This window comes from Callospermophilus lateralis, chromosome 14, assembly GCF_048772815.1.
Source record: "Callospermophilus lateralis isolate mCalLat2 chromosome 14, mCalLat2.hap1, whole genome shotgun sequence".
Taxonomy (NCBI): domain Eukaryota; kingdom Metazoa; phylum Chordata; class Mammalia; order Rodentia; family Sciuridae; genus Callospermophilus; species Callospermophilus lateralis.
The window spans coordinates 91,256,979-91,284,510 of NC_135318.1; the positions used below are offsets into that span (position 1 = coordinate 91,256,979).

Genomic DNA, 27,532 nt, shown 5'->3' on the forward strand with positions numbered 1-27,532 from the left:
AAAACTGTTCTCACTTCTGCCCAGGTATCAAGGCCTGGACAAGAACATGGTTTAGAGCACAATGTATTTGGATATGACATAGAATTCTACATCTAGTGAGGTTAGTAGTTTCTCTATATTAACCAATTTTCATAATTTATATATTTTGAAAGTAATTAAAAATGGTCCATGGACAATCATTTATTGTCATATCAACTAATTGGCCATGCCAAAGACATAGTACACTGGGGACAGACTTAGGAACAGTTTTGGACATCCATGTTCATCTCAGTAATTGGCTTCCCAAGGAGAGTAAGACTTGTGCTATAATATCACCAAAGGGTTTCTTAAGAATAGGAATACAAGCATCCATTCTTCTTTTATTTCATCAAAATATTATTGAGCACCTAAGATTTATTGGGTACCCTTCTAGACACTAACGATAAAATGGTGAATAAGAAAGAATAGTTATTTATGTACAATGCCAGTATAATTTTAGACTTCAAATTAGGTCATCTTTTTTCTGTGTATAGAAATATATTCTGTATGACTTCAAGACTCTAATCTGAACTTAATTTATTGTTATTAACCAGTATTATAATGTTTCATGATATTTTTCTTTACTCTTTGAGAAAAAAAAATCTCTGTATGATTGTAAATCAATAATTTGATATATACACTAAACACCTGATACACATCTGCTTGTAAAATGCAATAAAAGTAAATTATTCATTTATGTAGAACTATTAAAATGAAAATATTCAGAGAATGTTATTATCTTAGTCTGTTCATTCTGCTATAAGAAAATTCCTTAGACTGGAAAGCTTATGTAGATAAACATGTAACTCTCACAGTTCTAGAAACTGAGGAGTTCAAGCTCAAGGTAGTGTTAGATTTGATATCTGGTCAGAGTCTCATTCCTGACATGTAGACATTCCCCTTCTCACTGTGTGTTTGCATGTTTTTTCTCTCAGTATGTGCTCATGAGGAGAAAGAGCTCAATCCTTACCGTACTCTCTCTTTTCCTCTTCCTCTATTTATGCCAATTCCATCATGAGGCCCCAACCCCATGACCTAATTGGAGATTATTTTCCAAAGATCCAGTCCCCAGTTACAAACATAATGGGAGCTGGGCCTTCAAATATATAAATTTTGGTATGAAACATTCAGTCCCTAGCAGTCATACAGAATTCTAACGTACTGTGTAGACTATCCTCCATGAGCAGAATTAGGGAAAAGTATGGGAGGGAGGAGAAACTGTTCACAGTTCATCAACAATTGTCTGTGTTAGGATCCTTAGGAATTCTTGGCTCACATTCCTTAATATTGAACAACTGCTTTAGCCCTTTACACAAGTATTAGAAATACATGTGGTTCAATTTTAAAAAAATCATATTATAATTCAGAAGAATGCACATTATATCTAGGAACTGAATCCTGAGGACCATAGATGATAATGTAAAGCAACATACCTGTGCATAAACAGTAGTGTTTATTGAAGTTTAATTCTGTAATATGTGAGGTTTACCATCCTTCATTCTTTCTCATAAATAAAACCATTAATGTAATATTCAGTTAATATCAATCCTATGCAAGTATGCAAAACTTGTAATGATACTTGGAGAGTTTTGGGTAAAAAAATTAAGAATAAAAGGCCATTTCATTTATTAACTTTCAATTCCTCCTCATTAAAGAAATTGTATGAACTCACAATCAATGATTCCATCTTTGAGGTTCTGCTCATTTTTTTTCTTTTTATTTGATCAATGACAGCTGATCTGTCCTCAGAAAAATCTTTCTGAAGTAAAAGTATTTTCAAAATATTTTTACCAAATTTCCCAACAGCTTCTTTTGGGCATAATCACAAAACTTATATTTCTTAGCATAGAAACGATTAATGGTTAATTTACTAGTATCACTTTTTTAAAAATCATCTCCCTCTAGTGATACTATTGTAATATAATTTCTTGAATTCAACTTTGTGTTTCCTTGCCTCAGTGGCTCAAACCCATTATTTCCATTGCTGAGTATGTATTGTTTTCCCTTTTATTTGGCATTCAGAAATTAAGTTCAAATATTTTTATAGAAAGTCCAAAATTCATTAAACCATGAACTGAAAATTGATCAAATTTTGTTGAAAAGTTTGATTTGTTCTCCTGGACTTTGGACTTCTATTTGAGAATAAGATCTATATGATAACAGATGTTCTAGCTGTATTCTAGGATCTTTCCCTTATTTATTTATAAACATTAACTATGAGTGTTCATATAAACCATGTATGCCTTCTATATTTAGTCTTATTTGACATTTCAAATTTAAAAAAATTTGAAGTCAGTTTCCAAGTATGAAAACATGTACAAACTCTATAAATAATTATGGCATATTCCAGAATCATACAAAAGATCAATCAAAAGCAACAACAAAAAGAAGAGGAAAAACCAAGTGAGTCCTAAGCAATGAAAATTGAAAAGGTCACTGAAAAGCCCCAAGATTTAAAGACACAAATTATTAATACCAGTGAATTAATTTGATTTGATCACTGGACAATACACTCTCTTTATTGTCTATGAAATTGAAGAGATCTTTCTTATTTAAAAAACAAAATACCCTCTCTTGACTTTGCTGCCTCTCTGGTGAACATACATTTTCATTGTCTCTTTTGTGGTCAAAATGTTATATGCCTATCCTCAATGCTTATAGTCCTAATTTCTTTATAAATCCCATTGCCATATTAGTCATGCCTTTCTAATGATGTATGTTCAAAGTCTATTGTACCCTATTTGCTAAAACTCATGTTACTTTTTTTTTGCTTTTTAAATTCTTTTTGGCAATTCTTCATTCTTTTATACTATTGACACTATTGTTTTTTTGTTTTGCAAATTTCATCCTCTGCAATGTTCCGAGAGATTGGTGGTTTATAATAATTCCCATCCTTTTGGCCATTTTGTTTCAGAATTATTATAACATATTCCTATTCACCTCCTGTCTTGCTTCTTCTAGGTCCTATATTTAATTATGTTTTTTTGTCCTTTTTTCAGGTAAAAATTATCTTTCAGTAGTTTTATTAACTTCCATCACTTTTTTAGGTTTAGTTTCTCCTTAAACCTGAACTTTGGCAAATTTATCTCAAATATCTTGCCCCTATAATAAGCTGCACTTATTTTTCTAGCTAATTACTGGATACTCAACCTAATAACATTTTATCCAAAAAAACTTAATCCCCCTTTAAGAACCAGCACAATTTCAACTCCTACATGAAATCATTTTTTAAAGTGTAAATAGTAACATGAATTAATATTGAAAGTTTCATTTCAACTTTTATCCTTAACATTGGATATAGCATTATATGGCACACAGGAAACTATAAAAATTTTCAATCAATATTCTTTTAGTTCTTCATTGCAGCCGCTCTATAGAAGTATTTTTTTTCCCATTTATAGATGCAGAAATTTAAGTTCAAGGTCATTAATCAATACTTAGAAGATAACCTATAAATGTTATGGACAATATAAAACAAGATTACATTGAAGATCACAAGGGGCATTAACATCATTTTCCTCATGCAGTGGGGGGAAGCATGTCCCTGTCTCATCTGGTCTGTGCTGCTGTAGCAGAATACCTGAGGGTGGCTGACTTATAAAGAAAAGAGATTTGTTTCCTATGATTCTGGAGGCTGGAAGTCCATAACAAAGATGCTGGCAAATGGCAAGGACCTACTTGCTCTGTCCCTCATGGGGAAGGTGGAAGGGCAAGAGTATACTCCCATGCATGGGGGAAGGGAGACCAGGCCAAACACTTTCTTTCATCAGGAGCCCACCCCGGTGAGACCACATGAATCCATTCCTCAGGGAAGAATGTTCTTGGCCACCTAACCCCAAAGACCCCTTCCCTCAACATAGTCACACTTGGCACCAAGTATCCAACCCATGAATGCTGGGGATACATTCAAGCCCCAGAAGTCCCCTAAAGAGCTGTTTCTAAGTTCTCTACCCCACTTCCTACAAATGCAACCTGATTTGGAAATAGGGTTTGCCAATGTGATGATGTTAAGGGTCTTGAGATGAGTCATCCTAATGTCAATGAAAATGTCTTCATAAGAGATGGGATAAGATGCCAGACACACACAGATACACAAGGGAGCCCCAAGTGAAGATGGAGAGACCCAGAGGGACCACAAGCACTGCTGGCAGTACCCAAGCCAGTCCCAGACCTCTCCCTAGGCTTCGGAGGGAGCCAATCCACCAACACCATGGAGGACTTCCATCCTCCAGAATATGTGAAAACCAGTTTCTGTTGTCTAAAGACACCAGATTTCTGAGGATTTGTCACAAGAGTCATCAAACAGGGGACTAAGACACACACCCCAGTTGGAAGAGCAGCCCCGACTCAGCTTCCCAAGCCCCAAGATCCCAGGTCCCAAGATCCCAAAATTCCAAGATCCAAGATCCCAAGATCCCAAGATCCAAGCCCCAAGATCCCAAGATCCCAACAAAATTGCCATCCTCAGTTTCGGAAGAGTGAGGAACTCAGGATGAACAGAGAGCTCATATCTGAAAATAGTTACTTTATATATTTTTTTGAGATCTTCTGATTACTTAATGCAGTAAACTGAAGTATAATACCAGCAATAGTTATGGCCAGAATTTTTAACTATTGCAAAGAAAATGTTTTGAAAATACTGACTCCCTTTTGACTGTATCATGAACTCTCTTATATTTTATAATGCATATCTTAAAAAGTAATATTAATTAAAAATACCACCTTAAATAACTTTATCTAAAATATTAAATAAGTGATTCTTAACTTTGGCTTCACATTAGAATCATATTTTTTATATGGATACCAAATAGCACCATATACTTATTAAAATCTATTCATGGGGTAGTATCATAAAAGAGTCCATTTTTTTAAATTCTTGATAATTTTAATACTTACCTACTGTTTGAGAAATGTTCTTATAGATTAAACACATGGCTGAGTTTAGTAAATTCACAAAATAACTTTTGAGATATGTGAGGGAAGGGAAAAAGGACATACAAGTGTAAATGATGCATTTGACTAAAACCAAACAGTCATGTTGTGCAGTTCCTCACTTGGCAGGTACTCTATCAATGTGCCTGGAAATTGAGGGAGCAAGAGGGGAGCATGCTACTAGAGTAGTTCTTTTCTGGGCCTGTATGAGAGGAGTAAAAAAAGAAAAGGTGACGAAATATAGCTTAGCCACAAAGCCAACATACAAACACAAGATGGACACTGTAGTGGTAGCACAATAGGGTTTGGGGTAACTAGAGGTGAAATGTTGGGCACACAATCACGTGGAGAAATACACTTCCTCATTGGTTGCCATTAGAAGAAAGTTAAAAGAATAATACTAATGATTTGAAATCAAATCTACTAATATATTCTTCATATGGACATGCTTTCTGAAATTGTTTCTGATTTACAAATGAATTTAAACTATCTATCAAAAGAATAAGTAGCATCTTCAAATGGGTAATCCCTTACAGCAAAAGCAGTGAGGTTATTTCTACATTGCCAGCAACTTTCCAACACAATAGCTAAGCAATCCCATCATTAGTATCCAAACGTTTCAAACAAGTGTACAAGGAACTACTGTAAAAACTTTATTGCAGCCCTTGTTTGAATAATTGACCTATCAGAAAATATTTTGAAAAATAGTCAATAAAAAGTGATAATGCTCAATTTAATTCAACACATCTTCCAGCTGACTCAGCAAATCAAATGCAAAATTTCCATTTCAGGAAAGGCTTGGGCTCTTATTACATCATTGAGGATTTTATGTCTAAAGATCAGTGGATAAAAATAAGGGTTACAGGGCACCTGCCGGACCCCGGCCCAGGAGCCGGCGCCGAGCGCAGGCGAGGCGGGCCGCAGGGTGGCCCGCAGAGGGATGCTCTCCACCGAGCGGCGGGACCAGCAGCGCTCCCCGCTCGCCGCGGCCGCGCTGCACCCGCCCTCGCCGCCGACATGGCCCTCTACTGCGGCGACAACTTCGGCGTGTACTTGCAGTCCATCCTGTCCCCCGCCGCCGCCCCGGGCGCGCCCACGGCCTCCAGGGCGCCCTTCACGCTGGCCGACTACGCTGCGCCGCCGGCCGCTGCCGCCAACCCTTACCTGTGGCTCAATGGGCCCGGGGTGGGCGGCCCGTCCTCCGCCGCTGCCGCCGCGGCCGCCGCCTACCTGGGCGCACCGCCTCCGCTGCCTCCCGGGGCCGCAGCCGGGCCCTTCCTGCAGCCGCCGCCCGCAGCCGGCTCCTTCTCGTGCGCCCAGCGGCCGTTCGCGCAGCCCGCGCCCGCCGCGCCCGCCGCGCCCGCCTCGCCCGCGGGGTCCGCGGCGCCCGGAGAGCTGGGCTGGCTGTCCATGGCCAGCCGCGAGGACTTGATGAAGATGGTGCGGCCGCCCTGCTCGTACTCAGCGCTCATCGCCATGGCCATCCAGAGCGCGCCCGAGCGCAAGCTCACGCTCAGCCACATCTACCAGTTCGTGGCCGACAGCTTCCCCTTCTACCAGCGCAGCAAGGCCGGCTGGCAGAACTCTATTCGCCACAACCTGTCGCTCAACGATTGCTTCAAGAAGGTGCCCCGCGACGAGGATGACCCAGGGAAAGGTAATTACTGGACTCTGGATCCAAACTGCGAGAAGATGTTTGATAATGGAAACTTCCGTAGGGGACTTCCAAGTCAGAAGAAGGGCTGTCCTCGGTGCTGAGGCCAGCGCAGTCTCCGGAGCCTGAGGGCGCCAAGAGCCCAGCGTCCCCGCCAGGTGGCCCGGTGCTGGCCTCTGCCCCCTGCCTGGGTGCCTTCTTCAGCAGCCTCAGCGGTCTCATGTGGTTCAATTTTAAAAAATCATATTATAATTCAGAAGAATGCACATTATATCTAGGAACTGAATCCTGAGGACCATAGATAAAAATGTAAAGCAATATAACTATTCATAAAAGTAGTGTTTATTAAAGTTTAATTCTGTAATATGTGATATTTACCATCCTTCATTCTTTCTCATAAATAAAACCATTAATGTAATATTCAGTTAATATCAATCCTATGCAAGTATGCAAAACTTGTAATGAAAATTGGAGGGTTTTTTGGTAAAAAAATTAAGGATAAAAGGCCATTTCATTTATTAACTTTCAATTCCTCCTCATTAAAGAAATTGTATGAACTCACAGTCAATGATTCCATCTTCGAGGTTCTGTTCATCTTTTTTTCTTTTTTATTTGTTCAATGACAGCTGATCTGTCTTCAGAAAAATCTTTCTGAAGTAAAAGTATTTTCAAAATCTTTTTATCAAATTTCCCAATATCTTTCTTTTAGGTATAATCACAAAATTTATATTTCTCAGCATGGAAACATGTTAATGGTTAATTTATTGGTACCACTTTTATACAAATCTATCTCCCTCTAGTGATTCTATTGTAATATAATTCCTTGAACGCAACTTCCTGTTACCTTGCCTCAGTGGCTCAAACCCATTATTTCCATTGCTGGCATGTATTGTTTTTCCTTTTATTTGGCATTTAGAATTTAAGTTCAAAATTCTTATTGAAAGTCCAAAATTCATTAAATCATAAAGTGAAAATCGATCAAATTTTTTTGAAAATGTTTGATTTGTTCTCCAGGACTTTGAACTTCTATTTGAGAATAAGATCTATATGATAACAGATGTTCTACCTGTATTCTAGGATATTATCAATCTTTCCCTTATTTATTTATAAATATTAACCATGAGTGCTCATATAAACCATGTATGCCTTCTACACTTAATTTCATTTGACATTTCAAATTTAAAATTTTGAAGTCAATTTCCAAGTATGAAAACATGTACAAACTCTATAAATAATCATGGCATATTCCAGAATCATACAAGAGATCAATCAAAACTAACAACAAAAAGAAAAGAAAAACCAAGTGAGTCCTAAGCAATGAAAATTGAAAAGGTCACTGAAAAGCCCCAGGATTTAAAGAAACAAGTCATTAATGCCAGTGAATTAATTTAATTTGATCACTGGACAATACACTCTCTTTATGGTCTATGAAATTGAAGAGTTCTTTCTTATTTAAAAAAACAAAATACCCTCTCTTGACTTTGCTGCCTCCCTGGTGAACATATATTTTCATTGTCTCTTTTGTGGTCAAAATGTTATATGCCTATCCTCAATGCTTACAGTCCTAATTTCTTTATAAATTCCATTGCCATATTAGTCTTGCCTCTCTAATGATGTATGTTCAAAGTCAATTGTACATGATGTGCTAAAACTCATGGTGTTTTTTTTTTTAATTCTTTTTGACAATTCTTCCTTCTTTTATACTATTTTTTTTTTCTTTTTTGCAAATTTTATTCTCTGCAATATTCCCAAAGATACTTGGTCTATTATAATTCCCATCCTTTTTTTCCATTTTGTTTCAGAAATATTATAACTTATATTCCTTTTCACCTTCTGTCTTGCTTCTTCAAGGTCATATATTTAATTATGTTTTTTGTCCTTTTTTCAGGTAAAAATTCTCTTTAAGTAGTTTTATTAACTTCCATCACTTTTTTAGGTTTAGTTTCTCCTTAAATCTGAGCTTTGACAAATTTATCTCAAATATCTTGCCCCTATAATAAGCTGCACTTATTTTTCTAGCTAATTACTGGATACTCAACCTAATAACATTTTATCTAAAAAAAACCCCTTAATCTCCCTTTAAGAACCAGCTCAATTTCAACTCCTACATAAAATCATTTTTCAAAGTATAAATAGTAACATGAATTAATATTAGAAGTTTCATTTCAACTTTTACCCTTAACATTGGATATAACATTATATGGCACACAGGAAACTATAAAAATTTTCAATCAATATTCTTTTAGTTCTTCATTGCAGCCTCTCTATAGAAGTAGTTTTCCATTTATAGATGCAGAAATTTAAGTTCAAGATCAATAATCAATACTTAGAAGATAACCTATAAATGTTATGAACAATATAAATCAAAATTACATTGAGGAATCAAAGGATCCCTTCCAAATAATGCAAACTTAATAGTAGCTCAAAGTATAAACTAAGGTTATCCAATCAAATAAGAGGATCAGTTTAATGTACAGGCACAAAACCTAGTTTATGGTGTGTTTGGTTGATAGAACATGAACAAACACATGGAGAGTAAACCATGGAAATGTTCTCCAGGAATTGAATGCAATTCTCTAAATGGAAAGTGGATTTACATGACTATTGTGATGCCTTGATTTTTGAATAAACAACTTGACTTGATTAAGGGATACTCATCTAGTTGGAAATGATTCAGAAGATACTTAACCCACACACCCTTCTTCTAAAAGGGAAACCTAGGTGGTTATGTTTTGGATCAGTATGACTGGATTGCCCCTTGTGTGTCATGGTGTGCTTCTAAAGAACACAGGTGTGTGAGACAGTGAATTCACCCTTAATGTTTGGCACCATTTCATGACCTGGGACCCTAGATGGAACAAAAAGATGGAGGGAGAATGGCTTCTCACTTTCTATTTCCAAGTCAGAATGCTCTTCTTCTTCCTGTGGAAATCAGAGTTCCAGGTTCTCCTGCCTTTGGACTCCAGGACTTGCACCTCCAGGGATCTCAGGTTTCAACCTCAAGCTGAGAGTTTCTTAGTCTCAAGGTATTCAGTCTTGAATTCAGCCTAGGTGAGAGAAGTAAGACTGGGAGAAGGTTAGAGTTATGTTTGGTTTTAATGAAAAATTGAATATATGAAGGCCTAATCTAAAAGGACAGACTGAATGAATGAAAAAGATAATGTGAGGACTTATACAAAAGTGATGAATTAAAATTAGAGAAAAAGGAGAAAGTCATGGAGAGATTGGAAGAAGAAAAGATATAGGCCACTTTTGAAATTGAGCAACTCTTATTTTAGCAGTGATAAAATTAAAAAGAAAAGATTTGGGGGATAAAAAAACCAAAGATTAGAAATACATTGAAATAATTGAGGCATAGGTTGATTATTCATAAATCTTTAGAGCTAAGAAGTACAATCTAGGGTGGAGCAAAAGTTTTAATATTACCCAGACAGATGGAGGCTTTTCCCTGCATACTTATTACTTATTCTACTGATAACAAGAAACCAAGAAACCTGTATTCTCCAACTGCCCTGAGTTCTCCCAGAATCTCTGATATTGAATGTTGTTTACTGGGGGACCTACAACCTCCAAAAATATTCTTTTTTTCACCTTTTTATACAAATATTACCAAGAACCTGCCAATTTATATATAAAAAATCTTATTAGGATTTTGATTGTAGTGTTGTAATTGCATTAAATCTATAGATAAATTTGTGGATAACTGATCTCTCAGCAGGGATTTTTCCATCCTGTAAACATGATATAACTCCATTTTTTTCCTGTTTTCTGGATTGGACATGCCTTCTAGTATGATGCTATGAGAATGAATGGCCTTGCCTTGTTTCTGATTCTATGGAAGGCATTTTATCTTTCACCATTAAATATACTGTAAGCATAGCTTTCTTCATTTTTTTTCTTCTTCGTGACCTTCTTTTGATCTTTCTTCTTTCTCTTCCTATTCCCAGTAACAGCTTTTATCTGATTGAACATAGCCTGAGCAATCAGGATTAAATGTAATTGCTCATGAAAAATTATGCTTCTAACAGTTGTTAATTATGATTTGCTAATATTTTGTTGAGAATTTTTGCATCCAAAGCAATGAAAAAATATTAATATGTAGCTTCCATATGCATCATTTTTTGTCTGACTTTTGTTTTAGGCTATTATTTTCCAAAGCACTTTTATATAGTTTATAGTTTCCTCCTTTAATGTTCTCTAAATTTATCAATAAAGTTATGTAGACTAGCAATTTCTTTTTCTGAAAAATTTTTAACTACAGATTCAATTTTATTAAAACAGAAGACTACTCATATGTTTACTGTTTCTTCATAATCCCTGTATATTTTAAGGAGTTTTGAAACATAAGGACATGATGCTATTAATAATTTCCCCCATGACATTAATGCCTGGAACATCAGTAGAGCTATCTCCTTGTTCACTTCTCTCATTTGCAATTTCTGCCTTTTGTCCTATTTATTCTCATTAGAATTGCATTGATTTTAAAGAAGTTCTAAAGAATCAGCATTTGATTTTATTGAAATCCCCTATTGTTTTGCTTTTCAAAATCATTTACTTCTTCTCTGATGTTTAAAATTCTGTTTTATAAGAAATTGCCAAACTGTCTTCCAAAGAGATTTATCATTTTACATTCCTATTAGCGATGAATAAGAGTATCCATTGGTCCAAATCCTTGCCAGTGCTTTGTACTGCCAGTGTCCCGGGTTTTGATCATTCTAATAGTTATGTAATGACAACTCATTGTTGTTTCAATTTGCATTTTTTCTAACTGTAGATGATGGGGAATATTTTTTTATATTTTTATTTGATATTTGTATATCTTCTGGGTGAGACTCTGTTAAAGTTATTGAACCATTTTTTTTACTTGAGTTAGTTTCTGAGTCCTAAGTTCCAAGAGCTGTTTGTGTATTTTGGATTACAGTTCTTTATCAGATATAACTTTTTCAAATATTTTCTGTGGTAATTATATTTGTTCTGAAGTTTTATTTTCTATGCCTATCTTATTTGTGACTGCCAAGATTTCTTTTTATAGACTTTTTTTTCAAAAATACTTTCTACATGAAAAAGTAAATACAAATATTCTTTATGAGAATATATGATATATTAATAATGGGAGTATGTTTCCCTTAGTTTTTGTGACATTCTTATATAAAATTCATTTGTTGAATTACAGGTTTTCTAGAATAATATTCCAATGCATGATTTAGTGAAGAATTATACTGTAGGTAACATTTCACTTCTATGCCAGATTTCACACATACATCTGCTAAAGATCATTTTGGAAAAATTAGTGAGGATTTTTTAGGATACAATGATACTCTTTGTGCTTTACTAATCTTTGCAAGTTGTATGTTAATAGGGTAATATAAACTATAATGGTGAGTCTTTTAATAAGAGTATTTGGGATTAATAGTACCTAAGACCTATACTCAGTACACCACACAAACTCAGTGGTGAATGTCAGTGACACCATGCTCTACTAGGTCTCTTTCTACCCAGTTTGGTTTCAGTATGTTTGTGGCCTACTTCCCAAACTCTTAAAAAATCAGGACCCTGGGGTTTAGTCATGAGTGTTTATCTGTTCTTAAGGTCTCTTCATCCTCTTGATGAACTAATTAATTTTCATTTTATGAATGTCATCTATAGGTGATTATTGTACCTATTAGTTTCCAACTTATATTTTATTTCCAAACTCTGACCACATCAGTCCAACTGCTTTAACATCTTCTTCTGGATATTTTACTAATCCAATCACCTCGTTTACTAAGTCAAACTCTTTATCTTCCTACCCAAACCTGCTCGTCAAGTGATGTTCATTATCTCATTTGACACTAACTTCATCCTTCCAGTTTGTGGGTAAAAAAAAAAACCACAATCCTTTTTGATGCCTACCTTACTCTTACACGTTAAAATGAGTTCATCATTCTGCTGTTTCTGTTTCAAAAATGCCTCCTGCAGAATTGGTAACAATTACTCATCACCTCTCTTGCTGCCTACCCTCCAATGAGCTATTATCCTTCCTGACCTGGATTACTTAGAAAGCCTACTAACAAGTTCTTCTGTTTTTGTCCTTCTTTTCATATTTTCTATGAAATACAGCACATAAAGAAATACTTTTAAAATGGAGGTCAATTTATCTCATATTTTTCTCAAAATATGGAAATAGCTTCACTGAGAATATAAGTCAATTTCTAACAGTTGTCTGAAATCCCTCTGCCTTACCCTGTTTACTTCTGACCTCATTTACCACACTTTCTCTAATTATTTTGCTTCATAAAATAATGACATGGTTATTGAACCTCCCTTTGCTATACCAGAATTACTCCCAACTTAGGAGGATCTACCTTGGTTATTTCCTTCAACTGCATTCTTCACTCAGTTATCTATCTCACTTCCTAAATTTTCTTTAATTCTGATTTCAAGTGCCATACTTCTGTTGAGGCCTATCCTGAACAACCTGTGGAAAACCATAAATTTCTCTCTCCCCAACATTCCCAACTCTACTCTTTCATTTCTCTGTAACATTTATTTATATAATTTATTTACATAACAGTTCTTATTTCACATTATTATTTTTTAACATGTACCTCCTTCCACTGAAATGTAATGTCTATAAGTATCTTTTAAATGAGTAGAACATGAAAAGTTGAAAAATAATATCACTGGCTCTGAATTATATTACAGATAAAAATATAAAAGTTTTAAAATTGTATTTTGTTAATTCATGATCATATAAATATTTTTAGTAATTATTACTGACCTGAAAGAGTCACTTGGTAACCACTATTGAGTGAAAACTGGTTCTGTGGATGATATACCATTGAATGTATATGCTGAGAGCCACAGCCAAGTTGGAATGGCCCCTGGCATTTTGCCAGAAGTAATGGTTGAGTGGGGAGCCACTAAGATGATGCTGGATTGATTCAATTGTATATTAGACCTTTACTCTCAGGTAATAGAATGGCTCCTGCTGCCTCGGCACCCGCTGCTACTTTGGAGTTCCCGTTGAGTTCTCACTGTTCCGAGAGTGAATGCACACAGCCCAGGGGAGGGAGTTCCACTTGGTGTGTGGAATGTTCCTGGAGGAGCTACGTGGGTGGCATTCGGGAGTGTTCCTGGGGACCATGTGGGGAGTGCTGGTAGAGTTCGGCAATAAAGACTTGCTGTTTTGAACCTACAAGTGCTTCCTGACGGCTCTGTTATTTGTGCCCAGCTAGACTGCGGCATGTATAAACCATATTTTCTTTATCTATTTGTCCATTTAAGGATATTCATATGGTTTCTGCATCTTTTTTTGGGGGGGGGGTGTTTTCCCAAATAAACATTTTCTATATTAACTTTATATGAAACAATTTACATTATTTCAAACTAGTCAATAAATTAATATTACATACCAAAATGGCAATAAGTTAACACTCCCTTCTATATATTTCAATCATCTATCTTCTCCAATGTCTCACAATACTACAAAAGGCTTGATGCATCAAGTCCAACAGCATTTCATCTCAATAACAATATTATGCTCAATGTTGAACAGTGAAAATAAACTAAACATTATCTCTTGTGTATTGATTTCAGCAATTTTAACACTGTTCCACCTGTCACTCATGTTGCTATTAATCATAAAAACACAACTACAAGGTTAATCCAAAGAATAATTTAAAAGCCATTTCAATGGCAATTTCTGTGACTGAGTCATGAAAGCAGACATAAAGTTCCTGAGGTTTTGGATGAAGAAAGAGTCTCCCTACCACCCAGTAGGCCATAACTGGTGGTGTTTTTTTCTGATCAGTCCAGTTTTCAGGTGAGCATTCAAATAACACACCATATTCCTTCACAGGGTTAAGAGAGGACAGCGAATTTGTAGAATCAGCACGATCTCCACCATTTAGTGCCTTATTTTTCTCTTCCATCAAAGTCTGTTGGAAAACTGCACGAATGGAGAGACAACACTGATGGAAATTCTTTATTAGCTGTGAGTGGACAGAGCCACTGAGCTGTGCCACCTCTTCATGGGTAGGAGTAATGAAGATTCCTTGCACTGTTTCTAAGGCAACATAGTGGAAAAGTGTGTTCTCAGGACCAGATGTCAATTTCATTGTGTTATATATTTCCAATTCTTTTTCTGAAGGATCCTTTTTCAAATTTCCCAAATGAAATGGATTTGGAAGGGTAGACTTTTTTTTAGTGATCTTAAGCAAGGTTCCACTTTCTTCTGAACAATCAGAGCCCGGCTCGCTGCTTTTGTATTGCATCCGGTATGGTGTGGGGGCTAAGGCCAGCACCTTCTCCACCTTCACAACCATTGTCAGATCCTCCACTGCTTCGGGAGGGACTGGGCTTACGTGTCTTTAAGGAATAGTCACCAAAAAGGGTTCTTCTGCATGTTGGAGAGGCTGCTGTCCTGGAAGAACCTTGCAGCCTGCTGAGAATAGGGGAAGCTGTCAAATTCTTAGTTTTCTCACGTGTTCCAGAAAGGAACCAGTCAGCACAAGACAAACAGGGGCCTGGAGAAGACACTAGGTGTTCATCTATGTGGGAGTCTATTCCTTCCAGCTGGTGAAGAGTTGTTCTGACCTGGTCCACATATATACAGTCAGGCCCAGGATTCCCAATAGCTTTAGATGCACAGCCTCCAGCTTCTAATAGCACACATAACATATAATGTCTCAATCCAACAATTAGCAAAAAATATCTCCCTTCTGGTTCCTGAAAGGCTTCTGTGCTTGAGTCTGCAGAAAGCTGGAGGTGATGTTGAGGAAACACTTCTCTCCATACTATCAACTGACCAATCCTTTGTTTTGCTGCTAAAGACAGCAGGCCATAGTGGCGACAGTAGGTGGCAATCTCAACAAGATCATCCTTAGACAAATGACTGCATATCAAATAACCCTTGTAAAATAGAGAAGAGCCCCAAATTGTATATAGCCGTCTCATGTCATAGTAATCCTCAAACAGTTCTGCAAAATCTGCGGCCTCCAGGTCACTTAATGCTGTGTCTAGTTCCATCTTGATTTCCTGTGGAAGTGTGAGCCACCGAACTCCAGGGAGGTTGTCTAAAAGCGCTGCACTGGAAGCTTCGTACTGCCAAGCACTGGGACTGGCACAGGGAGGGGGGCTGGCAGGCTGCAGCGCTCTTTGAAAGAACAAGGTGAAGAAATGATCCAAACGAGGAGCATTCTCAACCTGGCAAAATGACCTATCTAAAGAACCATACATAAATGTTAAAGTTTGGGCAACATCTTCTATCATATTCCTTAGCTGAGGAAGAGGAACTTCTTCAGCAGGCAAACCAATTAACAACACCTTGTCAGATTGTTTCAAATAAGCCACATGAATTTGTTTTCCATTTAAAAGGAGGGATGAGCTAGTAACCTGTGTCCCAGTTACATTTTCCAGCATGTCACAGAGTGTAAGAAAAATTCCTCTCACACTTTTAAGCTTCTGAGATGCTTCAGACATTGGATAGTGATAAAGAATTTCCTGCTCTTCCTTCGAGATCTCCGAGTCGAGCTGCAGCGTGAGGTACATGATGATGTGAGGCAAGTTCACCGTATTCTGCGGGATGCTCCCAGCCTCTTCTCCCCACAGCAGTTTGACTAAATCATTTGTGTTAGACTGTGCCTTCTTCTTTCTTAGTTGGTTTGTTTCCTTTCTTACAGCATACGCATTTTCAAATGTCAGTTTCACCTGCAGAGGTCCAGGAATGCAAGACAGAACTCTCTCTATGTTCTCAGAGGTCACATCAACATCATTCACAGCAACAAGGACATCACCAACTACTATCTGACCACTCTTCATAGCGGATCCTCCTGGTGACAGGCCGTGGACCACAAGCCTCTCTCCATCGCCCTGCTTCCCACTTCTTCTCCAGCTCCACTTGGTCTGGTGGATAATTCCAACCAGCACTTCTAGAAGTCTGAGCTGTTCTTTGGCTTTTGTGACGGTGAGCTTTTTGGGATTCACATAAACATTCACATCTTTGTACTGCTGTTGGATAATGACTCCTGTCTTCTGATTGGACTGATGCTTTAGAATGGATACTGGCCCATCATCACTGCTATTTTTTTTTTTTTATTTTTGCGCTTGGGTAAAAGTCTTTTACTTTTTAAAATTTTGGTAAATCGCTTGAGTTTGGGTTCACACTTTTTTCTTTCTTTGCAGTCATCCTCTTCAATGATGATCTCATTTTCACTGAACCTGACGTGGTTCACAGTCGGTGTCTCAGGAAGGAGGCTCTCCTCTTCACCCTCACTCAACTCCAAGTACAGCAGTTCTCCATTTTTCTGAACACTGTCCAGCCACTCAGGCTCCAGATCATCGGAAGCGCCGCTGGCCGAGGCGCAGGAGCCCGAGGAGCTCGTCCAGTCTGCAGAATCGCCCTCCTCGTCTTCCTGCGAAGAGGAACTTGCGGGGAGCGCGTCCGGGCTTCCACGCGAAGCCCCCAAGGTCGGCGATGCCATCGTGAGGGATGCACGGCCGCCGCTGGGGCCTTCACAGCCCGCCGCCTCTGCCCGCAGCGGCCGGCCGCCTTGTTGCTGCCGCCGGGGGCGGTTTCTGCACCTTGAGTATTGTGAGTACTGCGGCAGCAAACACAGAAGGTCAAATATCTCCTCAGGATCCTGATTTCAATACTTTTACATATAGATTCAGAAATGGAATTGCTGGATCATGTGATAATTCTGTTTAGTTTTTGAGGATTCCCTGTACTGTTTTTCATAGGAGTTGCACCACTTGACATATCTAACAGGATATTCAGGGTTTTTAGTTCTTCACATTCTCACAAGCCTATCAACTCATCTTTTGATCATTAGTAACAGACATCCTGATAGGAATGAGGATAGGAATGATAGCTCATTGTAGTTTTGATTAACATTTCTTTGATTATCAGTAATTTTGAACATTTTTGCATATTGTTGGCTGCGTGTGTGTCTAGGGGGGGGGAGTCTTTTCCAGTCCTTTATCTGTTTTATAATCAGAAGCTGTTGCTGTGGCTATTAAATCGCCCTGTGACCATGTTGATTTTTTTTTCCTTTGCTATGTATTTGTCTGTCTGTTTGTTTTAGTGGTAAAAGGATGAGTTATCATGAACCAGATCATCTTCTGAACATGATCTGTCATCAGAGCAAAGCTAAAAGTGTTTTAAAATAAAATTATATATGAATGTATTAAGGATTTTGTTTAATTATTTATTAATTCTAAGTTTTGAAAACTATGCAGCATTTTTTCCTTGTTAACAGAACCTAATATCCTAGCCATATTCCCAGGGGATGAATTTTTATTAGTTCAAGCTAATATTGGTGAATCTCATCCCTTGACAAGGGGAGTAATATTTACTAAAAACCATTCTGACCAGTAAAGGAGAATAATTCTATTAGAATCTCTTATACATTTTTCTTACTGTAAAAATAGCTCTGAAATTTTTGAAGTCATTATTTTAATACAAATAGAAGTAGGTTTAAAATACATGCATAAAGCATTCACATTTATAAGAGTATAGACAATTTTATTCTTATTAAATTGAGCCTAAGCAGGTATCATTATCCATATCAAGAATTAGAAGATTACTAATATTCTAGAAGTCATTCCTCTGCTTCTTTCTAGTAGTTTTTAAATAAGAATTAGACTTTCAATGCTATGGTTTAGTCTTGACTGTGTTTGAACTTAAGGGAAATAGATTGAAGCAACATATGCTCATTTTTATCTGACTTCTTTTGACCAATATTATGTTTGTGAAATTCATCTGTGTTGTTGAGCTTAACAGTTTTCTAAAAAAATTTGCATAGTTGTATTCTTTTATCTTAATATACCATAATGAATTATGTAGTGTGCTGTTGACAGGCTTTTTCAATAGTGTTACTAATTATACTATTCAAGAACATGTCTTTTAGAAAATATATGCTTCACTCCATAACAAATACCAGGACTTACTTTTTCAAATACAGACTAGTCACAATAAACACAAACCTACGAAAACATCAAGAAGAAGTCTACCACTAGTCTGATATCTCTCGTTCAAGTCAATGACCAAAGCAGTAATTTCACTTCTTGTTATATTTGAGTCTACTACAATGCTTAGCATGAATTAGTCTTTCTTCCTACACAGTATATTCCTATCTCCTCCCCAGCCTGGCTAAATCTTTCCTTCTGCCTTTGAGTATTCAAATTAAAAAAAATAAAAAGATAAATAAATAAGCTTTAAAGTTTATTTATTCTCCATCTTTGAATCTTATTTTCATCTCTGAACCCCAGATGATGACTATCTTTATTCTATTGACCTTGCACTCTTATAAGTACATTCCTTCACATCTTATATACATCCACGTCTTGATCAGAATGTCATTCCAATTATATCAATGCTCCTGTCTCTGATCCACTACTCATTAATATAAAATTATATTATTTTTCTTATTTCTGTCATATACTTAACTCATGTTATTTCTCATTATGCAAAGACCAAAAAGCCCTAGCTTATAGATGGTTTTTTTACTTTCTACCACAATTTTATTTTTCTCATCATCCTAGATATCTTCATATTACACATTGATGACCTGTTCAGTTTTAACGGCTTATCTCCTTTGTTTATCTTAAATGCAATTATTTTTTTACCTTCACATCTATCAATATTCAACAATATCACCTGCAAAATTACTAATTCAAACAGCCCACTCTCTGAACATGATCTCTAATTCTTCAGACATAAGCAGACACCCACCTGTCATTGTTTTCTCTATTGCTTCCTGCAAGTCTTTTACTACCCACCTTAAATTTCACTTTTTATTGATGTAAGCAAGTCTATACAAATTATTCCAAACTCCTTGCTCTTTGCCCTCCTCATTCAGTATATTAAGAGAACCTTGAGAATTCAAATGTTGGACCAACCAATTACCAATAATCTCCTTAATTAGGACAACCAGTAGTGATTTTTCAAAGGAAGCTCATGCAAAAATCTAAGTGGAAACCATATATGGTTTTCTAAATTTTTCTAATTTTATAATGTTTTTGAAATTGTAAAATGCTTAGTACCAAAACAGACTTTGCTTCCCAGTGATATCCAATTATTACAAATAGCAAAAGGACTGGCTAGGTGGGAACTTGCCTTTTATATGCAAACTACCAATTCTAAGTCTATGGTCCCAACCACCTCCTCATCTAGTTGGCACACACCAAACCAATATTGGCCTCCCTAACTCATCCTATGATCAGTTTCCAGGCAACTAGATATCACCTTTATAGCCTTGCAAACTGGGAAATTTACTCAGAATAGTCAAATATAAACTGTTTATTCAGCCCTGTTTTATCTTTCCTAAATAAGTTTCATGAAACTTTTGCCTAGCCTTTCCTATTGGTCCTGTAACTACATATTCTAATCGTATGTTTTCCCATGAACACATCTCTTGAGATGTGTAAGTATTGTAATAAAATTATCTTTCAAAGACATTGATCTCTCTCAGTCAGTACTGTCACCTCCTTATGTTAAAATCTTACAGATGTATTTTAACACAGCATTATATTCAATATCTGCAAAATATTTTTAGTGTGACAGGCAGATCATTCTACTTCCATCTAGAAATTATAGGTAATTAAAATGTCACATTGTGCTAAGAAAAATCATGCTGGAATCATAGTTACATTTAATTTTGTGTGCATATAACCTATATGATATAAAAATGTAAAGAGGTTATTTGGAAAACAAACAGGTCTTTAATTCTACAAGACATTTTACCCAGTCCACTTTCCTACCTCTCTGAGCTGCCAGACCATCTGTACTGTGCTCAACTCTAATCATAGTTTCTGAGAATGGTCTTGTAGAAAATAGTGATCAAGTTAAAACACACTTAAGTTTGGGTTAAATCCATAAACTTATCTTAGTCTTTATTCAACATTATTATTTCCTCCAAAAGAAATGAAAAACTGTCATTTCCAGGCTCATCTCTAATTATCTTCTGAACCTTAGCCCCTTTTTCTCACATGGTAATGGGAATCCCTCAACTTCACTTCTCTTCTGTGAGGTTTATCATCTCCTTGCCTGATGTTGCCATCACCACTGAAACATCCTCCCGTACTTCCCAAATTGAAAATTATAGATATTCCTGTGATAACTGTCCTTGAAATCACCCAACTACCTTGCTCTAATGGATACCTGTTAGTCTTCTTTACTTCTGAGTTTTTATTAGACTTTAATAGATGTGATTATTTTTCCTTAAATGAAAGCTGAAGTTTAAATTGCTTTCTTTTGTCATTATGGCTTCTGCTTTATTAGTCTCTCTTTCTAATAAAACTAAAAAATGTTGAAATCCTTCAAAATTTCAGTCTAGATTTTCTTCTCTGTTCATTGCTATGTTCCATCTCTAGCCACACTTCATTTCCCACCATGTTCTCAATTGAGTCATATATCTCAGACAGTTCAGGTTTATAACTCAACCTTAGATTTATCTGATATCTAATTCCTCATCTGCCTCTCTCTGTATAACCTCAGAAATAAGCTCAATAGTAAAATATTGAAGTAATTATATACCCTGTTCTCCAATTTACCACACATGAACATGTCTTTATTGAAAATGCTGATCAAAACAATTAGTGAGGAAAAAAAATTTGAGTTATATCTAATATATTTTTCTCACTTCTTTTTCAAACAATTGTAAATTTTATACATGACATACAATAAGTTTTTAAAAAATATTTGTCTTTACTGCAGCAAGTTATATACTAAATCATATAAAATTTAATTACAATTTGATAAATTTGATAAAAATATACTCTTAACATAATAACTACCATCTGATCCAGCAAATATTTTCTCATCCCAATAAGTTTACTCATGTTTCCTTCCAATCAATTTCTCCTGACCAGTTACCAAATACTGCCTTTATATCCCAGACCACCATCATGTAAATATATATATATATATATATATATATATATATATATACACACACAAACATATATTATAATATATAATATTCATATATAATATATGAGTTTATATACTATATAACACAAAATATGTGTACCCATTAATATATATTACATATGAGATGTGCAATTTTAACTTTGTATTACGTACTTTATTTCCAAAGCAAGTCTCTTTTCCCTTTCCTTGTATAACTCCTTTGAAATAAGATTTGTACCTGATGTCTATGGAGTATTTTGAAATTTATTTCTGGGTCTACATTGCATACTGAAATAAATAGCCCTGGGGAGATCTGTTTCTTTATCTTCCAAGTCAGTTTCTTGGTGATTCAGTGTCACAGCCTTCTGGAAATCTTGTTCATCATCAAATACTCGTGATTCTTCATTTCCTTCTGATTCATTCAACCTCATCTTTTTTTGTTTTGGTAATTCTTCTCTAATAAGTTTAGGTCAATGCTTCTATGGTACTCCAATCATCTGCAAGAGATACTCAACTTTTGGCATATTCCCCTTAACAACAAGTATCTAGAATATCTTGCTATTTTGATTGATCCAAGGAAAGTGAAGGTATTTATCTGATATCAATTCTAGGCTTATCAAGAGAAAATACAAAATAAACAATGTCGTTATTATACTTAAGTACTTATGGATTTTGTCATGTCCCATTTTCTTTTAAGAACATCATTATAAAGTAGCCTCAGACAGAATTGGTTTTATTACTTTTCAAAATACAAAACTATGTTATTTATAATTTCCTACATAATTTTTATTTATAAATCAGTCCCTCAACTCTAATATTACAGACACTTAAACAAGATTAGTTCTAAATCACAACCTTTCAAGGCATCAATGATAAACCTCTAAAGTCTTGTCTTTCATTAAAAATAATCTATTCCTCTAGAAATACAGTGTTCAGAGAAATTACTGTTGGACAGTGCTCACTATAGGTACCATAATGTCTTTCCATTAGGTCTTGGGTTTCAGTCCTCATAACTGGACCTCTTTGTCAGCCCACCCTTAGTTGATTCAGGGATTTAGTGCTGTTATCAAGAACCTATTTATCTCTTTGCTTTGCTAATCTTAGTGTGCCTTCACCCTCAGACCAATTGCAAAATGGCTACAGTGTGAGGTGCTTTATCTATACACAACAGGGGAAGAGAAAAATCATCTTTACCTGCACTTTCTCTAAAAAAATAATTCACCAACATGCTTTTTTATGTGGATATTTCAATAACTTCTGCTAGGTTTTGAATATGATTTATTCCTTCTAGAACTCAGGTTGAAATTTTATCTTCATTATGAGATATTTGAAAAGTGGAAAGTGCTAGAACCTTCCAGAGGTGATTTGGGCTAGGCCCTCAAGAAGGGATTACTTTATATCAATAATGGATAAATAAGTGAATGGGTTACATGGAGATTAGGTCTTCTGTAAAGAAAGTGTGACTACGTTTCTGGCACTTCCAAAATTTCTTGCCATGAGAGGCCCTGTACTGCCTTAGAAATCTGCCAGAAAGATGGCTGTCACCAGATATGCACCCTTGACCTTAGACCAGAATTGTGAGCCAAAGTAAACCTCTTTCCTTCATAACTTACCAAGTTCACAGAATTGCATTATTAGCAGAAGAAAACACACTAAAATATCAACTAACAATTTTCTACCTGTGTAATATTGTCCTTTCCATGAACAATTGTCCATAGACAACTAGAAAAAAACTACAAACTGTTAACTATAATAATAACTGCCAATTGCTAGATATTCCCCGTTCACTCAAATGATTATAGTCTTTAATAGCTTCCCAACCCATATTCTAAATTCTTAAAAGATATAGATACTGTACAAAATGCCTTCTGTCAACCTCACTAAGTCATCAAGACACCCTCCTTGCTGACCATTCTCATTAGATTTTTTTGCTTATTTACTTACTCATAGACAAACTTCTTCCTGTTTCACTACCTTCTTTCTTATGTGATAAATTTATCACTAAAATATTGCTTCTCTGTACCATTTTCCATAACTTTTGACAACTTTTTCTCATCAATTTTAGGAAATGACCTGGATTTGTATTAGGATAGATCAATAACATATTTCATGTTCTACAATGTATATTCTGTCTTTCCACTGAATAATTTATTACAATTTTAGGTGAATAATTATTACTATAACCTTTATACATTGATAAACAGCTCTTTCTCCATAGAGTCTAAATTTCTGGAGGATAAATGCTATCTGAATATCTTTTGAAAGTACACATTAAAACACACACACATTGTTAGCCGGAGCCGGGGCGGTTCTGGGCTTCTGCTGCCAGCGGCGCCTGAGTTGCGGGAGCCGCCCGCCCCCCGCCGCCTGCCTGCCGGCCAGCCGGCCTGCCCACCCACCCTGCCGCCCTGGGAGCTCCCTGACTGTCTCCACGGGCCCGGGATTCGCTCACTCCTCCCTCCCTCCCACCCGGGCTAGGGCGGCGGTGGCGGCGGCGGCAGCGGGGGCGGCAGAGACCATCTCAGGAGGAGGCAGCTGCGGAGGGGCTGGTAATGGGCCTGGGGGTGCGGGACGGAGGGTGCCGCCTAGTCCTTTTTCGGGATCGGCCCTCGGGCGGCTGTGGAGGAGTGGTCAAACCCAGAGCTGTGCGGATGGAGGGGCCCAAACACGCCGCCGACTGCCGTCCATCCCTTTTAGTCTTGATTCAGCCTTTCAAAGGGGTTTAGAGTGGCAATGTGACACACAGACCATTCTTCATTATGAAAGAATCCTAATGCAGCGGGTTAGCTGGTGGTGAGCAGAAGCTTGGGGCCAACCTGGTAGGCTCCCCAAGGAAACCCTTTGAAACCAATGGATGCATTCACGGGCTCGAGTCTCAAAAGGAAGTTTGATGATGTGGATGTGGGCTCATCAGTTTCCAACTCAGATGATGAGATCTCCAGCAGTGACAGTGCTGACAGCTGTGACAGCCTCAGTCCTCCTACAACTGCCAGCTTCACACCCACATCCATCCTGAAGCGCAGAAGCAGCTACGGAGGAAGAATGTCCGCTTTGACCAGGTGACGACGGTATACTACTTTGCCAGGCGCCAGGGTTTCACCAGTGTGCCCAGCCAGGGTGGTAGCTCTCTGGGCATGGCCCAGCGCCACAACTCTGTACGCAGCTATACACTCTGTGAGTTTGCACAAGAGCAGGAGGTGAACCATCGAGAGATTCTTCGTGAGCATCTGAAGGAAGAGAAACTCCATGCCAAGAAAATGAAGCTGACCAAGAATAGGACCGTGGAGTCGGTAGAGGCTGATGGCCTGACACTAGACGATGTTTCAGATGAAGACATTGATGTGGAAAATGTGGAGGTGGACGATTACTTCTTCCTGCAGCCTCTTCCCACCAAAAGGCCACGGGCCCTGCTTAGGGATTCTGGGGTTCACCGCATTGATGCTGAAGAGAAGCAAGAACTTCGAGCCATCCGCCTATCTCGGGAAGAATGTGGTTGTGACTGTCGACTACATTGTGACCCAGAAGCATGTGCCTGTAGCCAGGCTGGGATTAAATGCCAGGTGGATCGCATGTCCTTTCCGTGTGGCTGCTCCAGGGATGGCTGTGGGAACATGGCTGGGCGCATTGAATTTAATCCAATCTGAGTCCGGACTCATTACCTCCACACCATCATGAAGCTGGAGCTAGAGAGCAAGCGGCAGGTGAGCCGCCGGGCAGCCCCAGAGGAGGAGCCCTCACCCACTGCCAGTTGCAGCCTGACAGGAGCCCAGGGCTCCGAGACACAGGACTTCCAAGAGTTCATCGCAGAGAATGAAACAGCAGTGATGCACCTGCAGAGCGCAGAGGAACTGGAGCGGCTCAAGGCCGAGGAAGACTCTAGCGGCTCCAGCGCCAGCCTGGACTGGAGCATTGAGAGCCTGGGTGTGTGCATCCTGGAGGAGCCCCTGGCCGTTCCTGAAGAGCTGTGCCCAGGTCTCTCAGCCCCCATTCTCATTCAGGCTCAGCTGCCCCCAGGCTCCTCCGTCCTGTGTTTTGCTGAGAACCCAGACCACCCGTCTGCTTCCAGGGTGAACAGCCCATCCTACTTGAACAGCGGTCCCCTGGTCTACTACCAGGTGGAGCAGAGGCCAGTCTTGGGAGTGAAAGGAGAGCCTGGTACAGAAGAAGGCACAGCTTCTTTCCCCAAGGAGAAGGATCTGAGTGTCTTCTCTCTCCCTGTTACCTCACTGGTGGCTTGCAGCCCCGCAGACCCAGATGCCCTCTGTAAATCAGAGGTGGGGAAAACACCCACTCTAGAAGCGCTATTGCCCGAAGATTGTAACTCTGAGGAGCCCGAGAATGAAGACTTCCGCTCCTCTTGGTCCCCCTCAAGCCTCCCTTTCCACACGGACACTGAAGAAGGCTGTGGGGTGGAGAAGACCTCCCAGCAGAATGAGGACCGACCCCCTGAAGAGTCTGCCCTAGAACTCCCTCTAGCAGTGTGATGTGGGGGTGGAGATACTGCCTCACACCCATTCTCTATTTATTCCCTTATTTTATCTAATGCCATTTCAAAACAAAACTGTAGAAGAAACACACACACACACACACTTCTACTGACATCAGGTTGCATATAGCAGTGTGCGGCACATAGTGAAAATATATATCAAATTCAGTCAGCTTCTTGTTGAAAAGAGAGATGCAAATACTTAAAGATAACTTCTGTTTTCTACAGGAATAAGAGTGTAGCTATCAATACTCCTATGTCCATTTTCTGATTTCCGTACTTCATGTACTCTTTATCCTTTTCCAGCATATTATAATTTGACTCCTTTTCACATAAAAATAAATGGGCAACTGAGAAAAGTCATTTATCACTTCCAGCTGCAAAATTGTTAGCTTTTATACATGCATTATTTTTCTCTTTGGGGTTGGAAATTGTACATTTTATACCATCAGATAAAGATATCATGTAATCTTCCCCTGATGCAATTATGATTCATGTGTAAAAGTAGAAACGATGAAACTCAAACCAATCAAGGATGATGTTTTTTCTTGGTGAAGTAGTAAAAACCAGAGAACTAAGAATAGATCTTTGGATTGATTGTACATAAGACTGTATGTAGCTAAGGAAGGGAAGCTGTACAGCTATGGTGCCGTAATAATAGGTTTTATTGGAATAAAGATTAAAACCAGTAGACACTGTAAAATGACCAGAGATAAGGGCACTTTTAGAGGTGGATTTTAGGTATAGAATAATTCAGTTTGAAAAGAGAATCTATATGCTATCATAGATGTATAGGCTAGAAGAAAACTGAAGAAATTGGTAAAAGACTATTTTGTATGTGTGTGTTTGTATGTGTATGCAAAGTTAAAAATGTGTACAGATGTCCATGTGAAGACAATTTTAAATGCAATAAAAAGATGTTTTAAATGTCCATTCCTTAAGAGAGTATTGAGGATGGACCAATTTGAGTATCAGGAACTATTTGGACAACATTTGCTTCAAAAACTATTGATATGATAATTGTATGTAAAAAGAAAAGCTCTTAAAATTTCTCTTTCATCACTAAAAAAAGATTAAAGAATTCTTGTTTTCCTGGGATTTGAAGTTGAAAATCTTATTTTTGAGGTAGAATCCTTCCTTAAACAAACTTCTTTAGAATGCACAAAAAATGAGCTTGTGTATCTGAATTGAATAATGTTATACTCTGTGATTGTCACAGTACTGACATTACAATGTTATCATGTGAGGGTCACCATAACAGAAGAGAAAATTATAAGAATTCATTGCATTTCAGAGGTCAGAGTGGAAAGACTAGGACTAACAGAAAGTGAAGTTTAATAGGATCTGATTAGACATATATAAAACATCATTCTGATAAGTGTCTTCTGTGATAATGAATGATCTGGGATTGTGGTCATAGAACAAAAAGTGAAAATAAGTGTCAAGAACCAGTCCTTCACTTTATTTATTTATTTATTTATTTTTTTGAGAGAGAGAGAATTTTTTCAATATTTATTTTTCAGTTTTCAGTGGACACAACATCTTTATT

At 37.5% G+C, this 27,532-nt stretch overlaps 1 protein-coding gene and 2 pseudogenes across 1 annotated transcript; 2 read left to right on the forward strand and 1 right to left on the reverse strand.

The window, feature by feature from the left end:
* Positions 1-5,967: 5,967 nt before the first annotated feature.
* LOC143380065 (forkhead box protein I3 pseudogene) lies at positions 5,968-6,896 on the forward strand (annotated as a pseudogene).
* Positions 6,897-14,167: 7,271 nt separating this feature from the next.
* LOC143380435 (protein inturned pseudogene) lies at positions 14,168-17,106 on the reverse strand (annotated as a pseudogene).
* Positions 17,107-24,033: 6,927 nt separating this feature from the next.
* Positions 24,034-26,061, forward strand: LOC143380536 (cysteine/serine-rich nuclear protein 2). The gene is given in 2 exon segments (XM_077105184.1): positions 24,034-24,513; positions 24,516-26,061. Coding segments are annotated over 2 exon segments (1,632 nt in total). The 5' UTR covers positions 24,034-24,347; the 3' UTR covers positions 25,982-26,061.
* Positions 26,062-27,532: the final 1,471 nt, after the last annotated feature.